Source organism: Oxyura jamaicensis, chromosome 3, assembly GCF_011077185.1.
Source record: "Oxyura jamaicensis isolate SHBP4307 breed ruddy duck chromosome 3, BPBGC_Ojam_1.0, whole genome shotgun sequence".
Lineage (NCBI taxonomy): Eukaryota > Metazoa > Chordata > Aves > Anseriformes > Anatidae > Oxyura > Oxyura jamaicensis.
Genome location: NC_048895.1, coordinates 16,249,782 through 16,263,509, shown reverse-complemented (window position 1 = coordinate 16,263,509; position 13,728 = coordinate 16,249,782). Strand labels below are relative to the sequence as shown.

General features: G+C 48.6%; 1 protein-coding gene across 4 annotated transcripts in view; it reads right to left on the bottom strand.

Moving 5' to 3' along the window:
• The window catches only part of MEIS1 (Meis homeobox 1), a 103,997-nt gene extending 90,527 nt beyond the window's left edge, over nucleotides 1-13,470 (bottom strand). For 2 of the 4 annotated variants that reach the window (XM_035320152.1, XM_035320155.1), the window contains exons 1-6: nucleotides 13,057-13,470; nucleotides 11,209-11,435; nucleotides 9,579-9,720; nucleotides 8,990-9,040; nucleotides 8,114-8,164; nucleotides 6,569-6,715 (exon numbers count right to left, since the gene is read on the bottom strand). In XM_035320152.1, the coding sequence (XP_035176043.1) occupies nucleotides 6,569-6,715; nucleotides 8,114-8,164; nucleotides 8,990-9,040; nucleotides 9,579-9,720; nucleotides 11,209-11,435; nucleotides 13,057-13,068 (630 nt within the window). In that variant the 5' untranslated portion in view covers nucleotides 13,069-13,470. The other 2 variants (XM_035320151.1, XM_035320153.1) reach the window with 2 other exon arrangements.
• Between the last annotated feature and the right edge of the window lie 258 nt (nucleotides 13,471-13,728).

Genomic DNA, 13,728 nt, shown 5'->3' with positions numbered 1-13,728 from the left:
CTCTCCAGAGTGCCAGGCACGAGGCCGTGAGGGCGCTCGGGAAAGACGAGTGAACCCAAAGTGGATGTGGCTGCTCTCATTGAAAAGAAAAGTGGCCTACTCCAAAGGGGATTAGGCTAAAGTGAACTACGGCCACTTTACTTCTGAATGAGAGCATCCACACAATAGCGCAATGCACTTTAACTAATGCACTTTAATTTTACACCCAGTCAATTTGTCTTACCTCTCCTGAGCATCCTTGTGTGGACAAGCCCCGAGATCCATCGAGTTTCGTGGCCGGGCGGGAGCATTAGATCAGCCCAGCCAGCTCCCCACGCCACGGGCCGCTCTGTTCCCCCGTTATCGACCCCGAGCCCGCGATGGCTGACGCCTGCCCGCCCGTCGGGGAGGACGCTTCTTCCAGCAAGGAGTCGGCCTGCCTCTGACGACACCCGCCATGTCGCTCGGTGGCCTGTCCCACCACCGGCACGGGCAGGAAGGCCAAAGCAGAGAAAAGTTTCTTTCCATCATGACCTTCTGTCAGACAAAAATTGGCAATCTAAATATCGTAGCTTTTAAATCTCTCTCCCTTTCTGTTTTTTTAATTGTTAACAGGCCCTTTGTCTTCAGAACCAAATTCCGATTTGTTAACTATTATTGTAAGTTTTCCTTATCTGTTTTTTAACGCCCATCATTTAGACGCCTACCGGCTCACTCCAAGAACCAACAGGAGCCGCTCAGGGCCTGCGCCTGCCGCCCGTCATAATGGCACACGAAGCACGCAGGCCTCGGCCTACACCCTCCATGTTGCTCCTCAGCTCCTGGTGAGGCGCTGCCTTCCCCCAAAAACAACCGAAGCGAGCGGCGGGGCAGCGTGAGATGCTGGGCGATGGGGCTCTCCCTTGCTAACAGAGACCAGACCCCGCTGCCGAAGCCGGCACGATAGCTGCCGGCACGATAGCTGCCCTGAAGTTTTCCAGTGATCTCACCCAAATTAAAAAAAGCCGTCCCGCGGACACCAGCCTGCGGGGCTCCTGCTTTCACCTACAGTCTTAGGTTGGATTATATCTCTTTTTTAACCTCCTCTCTCCCCTAGTCTGAAGGTAGTAAATGGGCAAAAAGCAACCACAGTAAAACGCGAGCCAACGGCCAGCAAGTTGTCTTGAAGTCATGTCACAAAATATCAGCGGTGGGTTAGACACCGTGTCATTAATCACGGACAGAAATACGCCCAAATAACACAAAACATAAAATGTGCACTCCATTAGAAGCTGGAGTCACCCTCTCCAAATATTGCTGCAACTGCAGGAAAAAAAAATATATAAACACTTATTTACAAATTTGCCGGGTGAGTCAAAGCCTGTTACAAGCAACTGAGCATCAAGAGACTGAGGGAACGCGCCAAGGACACGCGATGGTACTGCAGCACACCCGGGTCTCCTCCTCGTACACAAACCCCGAATGGGAAACAGCTCCAGAAACGTTCAACAATTTTAATGACTGGTTCAGAACAATCCTCGTCTTTATTTTCTGAAATTTGTTTAGATTATACAAGATAGCTCCTAACTGCGTGCTCATATGACCAAAAAACCCCAAACGCAGCAATGCAAAACAAAAAAAGACTCCCTAATTTAAAGAAGCTGTGCCGGATTTTCGCTATGTTTCAAACTGCTATTTTAAAGCAGTATTTATCAGCACAGCCTACGCTTACTCATTCTGATTGAGTGTGTTATAATCTGATTTTTCCAGTGCTAACATTGCCCACTCCGACCTCCAGCGACCCCACCGCGCACGCATGTCCAGAGCCCGTTACCTTTGCTGCTACCTGCATGCGAGCAGCAAGAGAAGAACCAGACCCTCACACGTGAGAGCTAAACCTAAGGCAAAGCCCATTTTTGCACAACTTACTTGCCCGTCTCCAAGCTGCCCCAAAATAACAATCTGCACCTCAGCAGCGCGCTCCGAAACGCAAGGACGCCATGAGTTCCCACTTAGAGGAATGCCTCGGGATACGCTCCCTTGTGAGTGCGTATTACAAGTTCCAAGGTTTCCTGGGGTTTGATTTTGCAAAGGATGCAAAAAAAAAAAAAAAAAAAAAAAAAAAAAAGAGAGAATGGAAATTATGCTTTGCAAACTCCAGTTGGGAAAATTTTACACGGAATAAGTTAGGCCTGAGTAAGGAACCTAAGGAAGGGAGCAAATATCATAGTCAACAGTGAGGACAGATACGTTTGTGCTCACAAACGATTAAAGAAATCAGCAAAGATTCTTGAATTTACATGAAATCATAGATTAAAGAAAATATGTTCAATCTCCTATCTATTTAGCAGTATATTTACTTGCTTAAAGAAACAGGCAGCAAAGAAAACCTTATTTTGCTAACACAATTTCAGCCACAGTGTTTCTGATGATAACAGGTCCCGAATATAAATCAACTTGCCCTATCTTTACACTAAACAGTCAGCCGAGCTCAGGCATGGTAACAGCTCCTAAATATTGCAGCGAAAAAAAAATTATACCCCCCCTCAAAAAACAACAACAACGACAAAAGGATTCACTGGCACATGGTCGCATAAAGTCAGAGGAACAACGTTTTAATTTTGAGGGTTTAAAACCCTATGTTATTGGGTCTCCTCAGAGCCCTACTTCACTGTAACTCTTTCATTATGCAGAAATGAAGTCTACCTTGCACTCTCTGTACTGCATGCATTATTTGGACGCCTGTTCCTCCAATATGGGAGTACGTACACCGAATGCAGTAAAATTCCTAGCTCTTCCCACCCCTTAAAGCCATACATGGTTGGAAAATACCTGCGAATAAGTCCCCAGGCAAAACAGTATTTGTCAGTCTTTTCTTTTTTTCCCCTATGACATTATTTTAGTACTGGCCGCAAGGAATAGCTAATGCATTTGAAACGTTTGGGAAAGTTATCCCAGTCCTAACTGGTAAATGCCCTGAACAACCCATCTGCCTTCAGACGCGCTGTATAATGCATTCCAGTTTACGACGCTTTCTTTGCAAAGAAGGCTGCATTTTAAGTAATCTTCCAATTTTTAAAAAAGCTGCTGTCTATCCGCATTTTGTTTAGAGAAACTCTGCAACTGCATGCATTAAAAAAATCTATTGCAACATAAATACAAGTGTTTGCTTTATTATATACATATATATATATATGATATACTATCATCCAAGAAGGGCCATCTAAAATGCCACAGTTGCAAACATTTAAGACTGTAACAAAAATGACTGAGACTCTAGTATCAGTTTACTATCCTTCAACAATTTCCCTGACAGTGGAGTCAAATAATGTTGAATTATGAACCTTCTTACAGGAAGTCTTATTTCATGTTCATTTTTTGATCATTTCCCTCCGCGTCCCTATAGGAATTTGGCCCTTTGCCGATTTTCCTTTAAAAATTTCTGCACAAGTAATTGGTTTGCGCGTGATTAAATTATAATTTTGTCAAGAAATACTACGGCACATTCACCCAATGAGTTTATTTCACCTAAGAAAATACTGTTTTGCCTCCATGAAAAGCCATCTCATGCTGCTAACGTACTTTATTTGAGTGTGGTGGCTACTTCGTACCCTGCTTGCCTTAAAGGGCTTTGGGAAGGATTCCTGCAGACGCGCTCTGGGAGGAAAACGTCGCAACCTCTTACAGTTTGGGCTCTAGCACCTGGGAGCCAAGGTGAAGCAAATTCAGGAAAACAGCCCCACGGTGCCAGCTTAGTGTATCTGGAGTCCCTAAGAAACCGAGTTTCTTCTGTCCGACAGTCTTTGGGGCTTTGCACAGGACAGAGTTTTCCCAGCCGCATCACGCAACAGCTGTGTTTTAAATCTTTCCGGACTGCGACAAACATTTGAAAATTTAAACATGCAAATGTTTGAAAAGCTAATGATTAAAAAAGGTTTATTTTGAAACTCCGGCCATGGGCGCAATCGTTCAAGCGACGGTTTTAAAGCCACGGGATCTCGAGTTCAATTAGCCCGAGCAAAACCCCAAACTCCTGCCTTGTCCTTCTGGACGCGCGACGGTAAACAAGAGCTCGGCAGGTCCCACCCTGGCAGGCAGCGGGGTCGCGCCTGTGGGAGAAGGATGCTATTTTAGTGACCTCTTGCCACCGAGCTAGTTAAATCACCGAACAATGGTTAGCGTTATGGGGCTTTCCTGCGCAAAATCTGGCATTAGTGTCATTGCTTTCCATTAAGCGGGGGACTTAAAGGCGCTGCCACGGAGGGGCCTATAAGGGAAGAATAAATAAGGGGAAACCAATAAATTAAAAAACCCTGTTAACTGTAACCTTTACTACCACGATATACGAAAATGTAATTAAATCCATAATAAAAGCTTTTACATACTTACTCTTTTATGACTCTCCATAGCACAAAGGCGCGCAGACCGGACCACCCCCCCCCCCCCCGCGCCCCCGGCCCGCCCGGCCGCGCACACCGCGCGCTTCCAGCCATAAACGCACCGCGGAGGGACATCTTAATTAGCCGCCCCAGCGCCAACCACTCAACACCTTATTAGCCATCCATTAGGGCCCAGGTCCTGACGGACTTGGCACCGGCGGCGCCGGGGCGCGGGCGGCCGCGCATCCCCGGCACAACCCCCGCGGCTCTCGCCGCGCAGTTTTGCGCCTTTTTCCCTAATCCGGGGCCGGGTTAGGGGGAGGAAAACGGGAGGTTTCCTACAAGCCGGTCGCTCCCCCGGTGCCACCGGGGGAGCAGCGGCGGCGGGGCTGCGCGCTTCTGCGCGGGGCGCCCCGGTGGAGCCGCCCGGCCCCGCGCAACGCCCGCGCAACTCCCGCGCAGCGCCCGGCGCCGGCGCGCAAGAGCCGCGCTCCCGGCGACAAGTCGGGGGGGAAAAACGGGACGGGGACCCCCTCCCCGCGACAACCCCAAAACTACAGCTTCGTTCCTTTAGCTTTCGCTTTAATAAAATAATGATTCGTTGGGAAAATGGGGTATAAATCTTCATTTTGGAGGCAATTAAAGTGTTGATTTCATTCGTGCCCCTAAGCGATTCTTGTAATTTGCTCAAATAGCTTTATGTACCCAGCACTCCAGAGCTTTTAGAAACCCATTTTCTAGTTAGACTTGTTGGATTACAATTTTTATTCACCAGCGGCGAGCCCGGCTTTCCTCAGCCCGACCCTGGCCGCCGGCCCCCTACTTGTGCCCCCCCCCCCCCCGTGCCGAGGGGGTCCCGGTGCCCCCCAGCAGCATCTCCCCGGGGGTCCCCGGCACCTCCCCTCCGCCGTTTTCCCCCTTCGCACAGAAACTTGGGGGGGTGGCGAGGATCCCGCACTGGAAGCCCCCCCGAAGCCCCCAGCCCTGCGCCTTCGTGTCGGTAACCCAGAAAATAGCGCCCGGGAGCCTGGCACGGCGGCTAAAGGGAACTCCTGTCTGCTTGAGTGCGCCTTGCTTTAACAAAAGGAAACCTCCGGAGTCGGGAGCTGATTACTCCTAAGACTGTATTTACGAAGCAGATCATACAGAAGAAATAACTTTGGTTTCCAGTGGCGGATTTGGGGTCGGGGTCCCCCCTCCCCTCCCAAGCGCTGCTACCCTCCGGCTGAGCGAAAGAAAGGGGATGGAAAGGCGACCGTGCAAAGCCCGCAGTTTTCCACGACCCGAAAAAGCCAAATCGCGGCCACTTCCATGATGCAGGATCTTAATTTAGCTTTGGGAGCCTCCCGCCTGAGCCCCAAACGCTCCCATCAAAGGGAAGGGATCACAGCAGAAGCCCGCCGAGGGGACACGCACACCAAACAAGGGGAGGGGAGAAGGGGAAGAAAGCTTCCTAAAGTCATCTCTATTTCGCACATCGGGGACAGCAGGCATTAAGGTTTGAACCATCCCAGACAAAACCTGGACACCGTCAAAGCCACGCAACGCCTTGGTGCCTTGGTTGGGGTTTCTACCTTTTACTGAGGAGGGGAAGAGACGGGTTGAAAACTTGAAAGAGCGTTGAAAATAATTTAAAACCTGGGTCCCGTTTTATTCCCCCCCCCCTTTTTTTTTTTTACTTCTATTAAGTAAAATAAAATGGGCGCGTTTGCAGCAGGCAGGCGTGCACAAAGCAATGTTCACTGAAGTCTAAAAGCGTTCGGCCAAGGAAAACTGACAAGACAGACTAATGAACCGTAGAGACGGGAAGAAAATAGCCAGTATTTGCTAGATTTCAAACCCTCTCTGTCTTCCCCAGACCACCTATCTCGGATTTTATTATTATTTTTGTAAACGGCTCCAGCCATTCCTTTTCTAAGCCACCAGAAGCCAGCGATTCACAGATAACACTTCTATTATTGTAAAGGGTAAATAAAATAAAGACAAAAATTAAAAGCGACAAGAAACAGGTCGAGTTTGCAGGCAATGCTTTTACAAGCTCATCTCGCCAGGTCGAATCCGGGAGCAAGCCTTAATGAAGCAATAATAGCCACATTATTCAAAAATTTTCATTTCGATGGAAATTTATCTAAAAGGGACTTAATCATATGCAAATAATAAAAGGAGGCATAGTGACCCAGCGAGCGATCTGCATACAAATTTCAGCGTGTGCAGCGTTGGCGAGATCATACCTGATCTGTTAGATTTGCTGATCTTGTTATGTCTTCACTGTCCGATTTTGATCCGCCCTCTCTATCGTCTATGACCAAATCGATAGGCATTTTTCCTTTCAAACAGCTAATATACCGGTGGCAGAAATTGTCACATAATTCGTGTACCTACATTTGACGGAGGAGAAGGGAGGAAAAAAAAAAAAAAAAAAAGAGGAAAAAGGAAAAAGGGAGGAAAAAGGAAGAAAATATAATCAGGAATACATAAGTAAAATTGACAAGTGCAGCCAGTCGCCCCCCTTCACCCCTGTGACATCAAAAGTCCTAAATAGGGGAAACACACTGCAATTATCCCCCCGAGACCTCTCGACGCATCCAGAATTAGGAATAACTTTCTTTTCTCGCAAAATAGAGATATCCCAGAAAATTGACAGTGACAAGATGATTCACAGGCTACAACATATTCAACACCCGTGTTAAATTCATCTGCTCCCGGAGCTGTGGCCATTAGAGAGGTGACCTGCATGGGTGACATTTAAGGTAAACTATTTAATTTCATCCAGTTATTTCATCATAAACCCTTTCCAAAGGGGTATGAGGACAGAAAAAAGGATTTAAAAAAAAATCCCGATGCACTGTGCTGAAATACATTATAGGCATCCATGCCCTGAAATCCCCAGCCGCTCTGACAGACTTGTACCTGAGCTGCCTCTATTAATGGGCAGATTTTAACACATTTCATGTAGAGCGAGAACGACCTGCCAGTTATGGTTAGATAAAGTGGCTGAGGCTCCCGAGAAACTTTTCAACTATTTAAAAACCTCTCAAAATGTTTATTTTTAGGAGAAAGGGAATTCTCTCCTAGGCCAGCTATCAATGACATGTAAAAAATCCGCAGGAAACCAGAGCGCGCTTCCAATTTAATGTTAGCTCGGGTGACACCGCGCTATTGCAAATTAGCAGTCTCGCTGCTAGCATTTCCAAAATAGCGCCGAAAACTGCGTTTAGGCTGCAATCTCTTTCTTCTGCTCGGAGGTGTACAGTATTCCCGGGAACGAGACACTGACACAACTATCAACTCTGCTTTGTCTCTGCAAAATGTTACAGGACAATCCGTGCCCTGAGCCTGACCTGCAGATGGCTCTTAAAAAAAAAAAAAAAATAAAAAAAAAATCCGCGTCCCAACTAACTGCAGCCAAACAAAGCATCTTCCCCACCACCCAAAAGGGGAGGGGGTGAAAAACAAAATCATAAAAATAACAATATCACAATTTCGGGGGCTTGGCTGCAACAACAAACAAACACCGTTTGGAGCCTCATCTGCAGCACACAGAACTGCAACTATTTATACAAAGGCAGCAAAGTATTACAATGAACACAAGGCCTGGGCGTTTGAGAGCCCGGTTTTAGAGGCTGAAATTGTAATTAAACTGCGAAGAGAAATGGACGCCAAGATTGGTCTTGACACTAATTACCAGAAAGAAAGACATTTATGCAAATTTACCAGAAGCCTGAACTTCAGCAGTACTGAAACGTAGGAGGAAGAAAGAGAGAGACAAAAATTACCTTCTCTAATTCCAACAGATGAAACCTTAATACTTGTATGGCTTGAATCATCTGCAAAGATACAAACAACACGAGAATTTATCTCAGTCCCGGATTTCGGGATATTCCCCGCAGCCGCCCCGGCCATACACTGCAGCTTGACTTTTCTTTAGTAGTAAATAAAAAGTTGTTTTGATTTATGGCAATAACACTAAAACTTAATAGCGGTGGCTTTGTGCGCTGTTTAACGAGAAGCGATCTAGGGCTAAGCAAAAAGAAAAATAAAATCTCTGTTGCAACGAAGCAACTAAATTATACGGATCATAAACATTTTTTTTTTTAAATCCCTCTAAACACCGACGCTGGGTCCTCGCTCTGCAAAAGCGGGAAAACGCCTCCCTGAGCAGAGGATAAAGTAGTTGTTTATCCTTAAGTGGGGGAGGAACGGGAGAGAAAGGAGCGCGTTTGCGGTGGGCGAGCGAGATGGTGCATCTCCATCCCCTGCCCCTCCAGCTGCTGCCAAGGTGCGGGCAAGGGCTGCCCTACAGACACCCCCGGGGGCCGGCCACAAAGCCCGCAAAGCCCCCATTTGTGTGCCGCTCGCAGCCTTACGGGGTTTTATTTATTTATTTTTTTATTTATTTAACTCACACGGGATTACTGCGCTGGATTTACTCGCAATTAAAAAAATATATATATTAAGGAAAAAAAAAAAAAAAAGAACATCCACGTGAGAAATTTTCAATTTGGCATCACAAAACGCTTGTCAAAGCTTGCAACCACCTCGCCAGAAGACATAAAGTTAAAAAAGAAAAAAGGAAAAAAAAAAAAAAAGGGAAGGGAAGGGAGGGTGGCGGGGTGGGGGTGGGGAGAGGAAGAAGTGTTGTTAACTCTTACCAAGTTATCCAGTTCAGGATTAGAGGAAAATAGGGGTTTCTCTGCTCGGATCTAAATATAAGAAAGGGGAGGAAAAAAAAAAAAAAAAAAAAAAAAAAAAAAAAGAGATTTGAAATATGGAAGCAGAAAAAGCAGACGTTATTATTTCTTGCTTCATTACACTGCCGGGTCCATTATGTAACCTTTCGTGCAAAGCTCTGCCTGCTGGATTTAGTGCATCATCTAAACACTTTAACAAGTGGATCAAATACACCCCAAATACCTACGGAGCTGCCGAGGCTGCGCCCCGGCCCGGCTCCCGCAGCGGAGCTCCGCGGCTGGGCAGGCTGGCTCCCAGGAGCTAATTCGGTTACGGGGGTGCAGATGCCGAGATTTCCCGATTTTTAATTATTTATTTATTTTTAATTTCGGGGTGTTGTTTTTTTTATTTTTTTGGGGGGGGCTGTTTTGGTTTGCTTTTGCCTCTCTCGGTAAGAGAGGGGGGCGGGGGAATCGCGCATCTTTATCTCAGCAGAGACTTGTTTTTCTCGTTACGATTTTTTTTTTTTTTTTTTTTACACGGTTTCAACCCGGGTTTTTTTTTGCTGACCTGTTTGGCGAACACTGCTATGTCTTCATTGAAAGACTCAGAGGAGCAAACATCGCCTCCCGCTACCCCGGGCTCCCTGGGCGTGCATGTAGCTAATTCACATTTCTCAAAAATCAGTGCTAAAAGAGGGAACAGGGGGTGTCTGAAAGAAAATACAATAGTCACACACACACAAACAGAGGGAGAAGAAGAAGAAGAAGAAAAGAAGAAGAAGAAGAAAAAAAAAAAAAACAACGAAACAGAAAACAAACACAACAATAGTTAGTCCCGCAAGCAGCCTGCGTGCGGAGGGGGGGCACCGAGCGAGGGGCCCCATCCTGCTCCCGGCCGCGGCTCGGAGCCCTGGGAACCGCGCATCGCCCCGGCCGTGGCCGCGCTGGGGACCCTTAGGACAGGCTAAGAATAAAAACCCAAGCGGTTTCCAGCAGCCATTTTGAATTAACTTTCCTTGTCTCTCTCTCTCTCTCTCTCTCTCTCTCTCTCCCTCTCTCTTTTTTTTTAAATAAATAAGTGAAATAAATAATAAGAAAAAAAGAATCAGCATCTACGGACGTGCACTTCTGCCTCTCTCCCGCTTTTTAAATTCCCATTTTCCGCCGGACGACTTTCTGGGAGCGAATAAAAAATAAATAAATCATAACAAAAACAACAAAAACCCACCAGGAGCACCCAGACCCCTTCGCCACCCCCTTGGACCGCTACCTCAAAAAAAGGAAAAACAGAGCCCCGTGCCCCAAAAACCAGGGGCACAAACCCAGGCTCCCGGCTCCGCGCAGCGCCCGGCGTGCAGGAGGGAGCCAGGTGCTCGAAACCACTGCCCTGCACCTTCCCCTGCCTGCCCTCGGCCACTTAATAATTTAAATAAAGCTTTAAGCGTGGGCACACGCGCATCTGTATGGGCATTTATAACAGGGACTTGGGGGGTTGCTTTTTTCCCCCTCTCCAGGGCTTCGTGTTTTTTGTTTTTTTTTTTTTTTTACTTGTTTATTTTTTTTCCTGGAGGGTACCCGTGCAGCACCGAGTTGAAAGCAGCCCTACAGATCCCTGATAACCCGATAAAGAAAGCGGACGGCGTGATTCCCCCCTGCCTGCCCGCCCACCCCCTCGCTGCAGCACGCAACTGTTTTGGGAGCGATTTTAAGAGGCTCTCTGACTTTCCTTCGGCTCGACCCCGGGCAGATGCCTTGGGAAAGCCGCGGCCGCCCTACAAAACCCAGCTCACCGGCCTAGGACCCGCTCTGCGCCGGTGGCTGCCAAGTTTCCAACGCCCCCCCACCCTCAGCAGCAGTGACACCAAAAGCGGGTTATAAAAAGGGACAAGGGTCGAGGGAACCGGCCCGGGATTTCCCCCTCTCTTTGCTGCGGCCGAAAATGGCCCGAAAATCGGGCGCAGCGCTCCTGGGCGCAGCTTTCGCACCCGGCGCAGGTTGTGCGCCGGGAACGTTTCCCTCCTCCTCTTCCCGGCTGCGGGAGGGGACACCCCAAAACCCTCCGGGAGGGGGATCCCCGACCCTCTCCCTCTCCGCCTTTCCCCCCCGGCTCGCCCCAGAAGCGCTCAGCCCTGGCCCCCCGCGCAGGGTGGGCGTCCCCCGGGGGGGCTGCGCGGAGGTTGCGCGGGCGCGGCACCTACCCGTAGATGGCATCTTTGTCCCTTTTGAGGGCGTCGTTGACGGAGGCGCCCATGGCGGGGGGCATGGCGTTGGCGTGGGCGGCGTGCGGGTACTGGTGCGAGTGGAGCGGCGGCCCGTGGTTGAGGTGGTGCACGGGCTGCATGGGGCGGGCGCCGTGGGGGTCCCCGTACATGGTGGTGGGGATGCCCACCCCCTCCATGCCGCCGTAGTGGGGCAGCTCGTCGTACTGCGGGGCACACAGAGCGCACAGCGGTCAGCGCGGGGGACGGGGGAGCAGCAGCCCCCCGGGAGTCCCCATTGCCGCCCCCCCCCCCCCAAGACTCCCCCTTTCCAACGCGCACCCGCCCTAAAATAAAAACCAAACGGCCCCGGGGGGGAGACGGGGCCGAGCCCCGGCAGCCCGCATCCCCCGGATCCTTGAGGGTGGGGGAAAAAGAAGAAAAATATATATATATAAAATTAAATAATTCCCCCCTCCCCCCCCCCCCGGCCGGCCCCGCTCAGCCTGCTGTTCATTCAGCCCGAGTTTCCCCGCCGCCAAACTTTTGGTGCCGGCAAGGAGCCGGGTACCCAAGCCGGCCAGGAGCAGCGGGGGATGCAAAGTTCAGCAGCGGGGAGGAAGAAAAGGGGAAACAACAAAAAAAGAAATTTAAAAAATAGAGGGAAAAAAAATAAAAGCAATTTTCTTTTTTCCTTTTCTCCAGCGGCCGCACACACAACGCACTTCAGCGCCGAGAGGCTGCAGGCGCCCGCACGGGCTGTCGGGCTCCCGGGGTGGCTTTTTTAAGTTTTTTTTTTTTTTTTTTTTTTTTTTTTTTTTTTTCCTCTTTGTTAAAGATTACGGAGAGCAGGCTACCGCGGTTCCCAGGCACCGGAGGAGACTGCCACTTTTCGTCTCTTAAAAGCGAAGGTGTGAATAACCAGGTTTAGAGAGCCCTGACACTTGGCTTGGACCAAGCGAGTAAAAGGCAAGTTGTCAGCGGAGCAACTTTTCTTTCCGAGCAGCCCTCGGAGGGGCGGCAGGCGAAATCACGCACGGAAAACTTCTGCCGAGGGCTTTTCCCCCCGCCAAAGCCTGCCCGCAGGACCCCGGGTGCACCCCCCCCCCCCCCCCCCCCGCTCCATTTCTGCCCAAATTTCAATGGGGAGGTAGCTGGAGGGGGGGAAGGAAAAAAAAAAATAGGGGATAGCATCCAAAATAACAAGGTACAACAATGCACATGGCTAGCCCCTAATTCAGGTTAAAGTCAGGGAGTTTCTTTTTAAAGAGTTTTGCCCGTCGCACTGCACCTTCGTGACCGAAAAAAAAATAAAGGAAAAAAAAAAAAAAAGAAGGAAAAGAGAGGGGAAAAAAAAAGTTCTGCTTACTCCCAGCTCTAAGTTATCCTCCGAAAGTGACGCGGAATATCATCAGCAACACAGCCCAACGCTCCGAGACATGCACACATTAAAATATTTCAAGCACTGGTGACTTTAAAAAAGACATCGGTAGGACTAGAGCTACAAAACCAACAGATACAGAGGCTCGGACATATTCACTTACATGCCTGCATGTCATTAATGTATAGAAAGCTTGCCTTTTCCGTGAGAGATCCGGGATGGGGATTGAAAGAATCAAGAAAACGTCAATATATACAGGTTTTTAAGTCTACAAGTACAACTGAGAAATCCTCCCGGGCCAGGACACCGCTTTGTGCCCCTGCTCCAAAGAGGAGGGGAAAAAGAAAAAAGAAAAAAAAAAAAAGAAAAAAAAAAAGAAAACAAAAACTTTTTCGCAGCGTCTCTGTCAGCCACGTTTCAATATCATTTCACATTTTAAATCCATTTTTTTTTTTTTTAATACGTACCCTTTGCGCCATCGGCCTGCTCGCTCCCTTCCTACTTCAACTTCTAATATATCCTCTTTAAGGCCAGTGTGAAAAGAAAGGATCGCGAAGTTTCCCCCCCCCCTCTCCCCAAAAAAATGCAAAAATCCCTCAGCGTCGCCAGCAATGGAAGCAATCGGGTAAAATCTTCGGCTTGCTGGATCTCAGCGAAGCGATGCGGTAACTCAGCATTAAAAAAGGAGGAGAGAAAAAAAAAATCGGGAAAAAAAATAATAAAAATTCAACTCTCCCTCCTTCCTTCCTTTTTTTTTTTTCTTCCTTCCCTCTCTCCCTGTCTCTCTCTCTGCCTCTGACGCTTCCCCCTCTGGTTTCCAAGACAGCAGCGGGACGGAGGCAAGTATCCTTTCCCCAAATCGCCTTTTTTTTTTTCCTTTTTTTTTTTTTTTCTTTTTTTTTTTTCTCCTGCTCTCTTTTCTCTCCTGTTTTTAAGGCGCCCCTCGGCCCCGGCCGGCGGCTCTCATGGCTGGCGGGCGGTCAGGTGCCGCCTGACGGCTGACGATCCGCTGCGGGCGCTCCCCTCCACGCCGCGCCTGGGAGACCTCGGGCGCTCACCGGAAAAAAAAAAAAAAAAAAAAAAATTAAAAAAATTAAAAATTAAAAAAGGGGAGGAGGGAGAGCTGGGGGGTGAAAAAA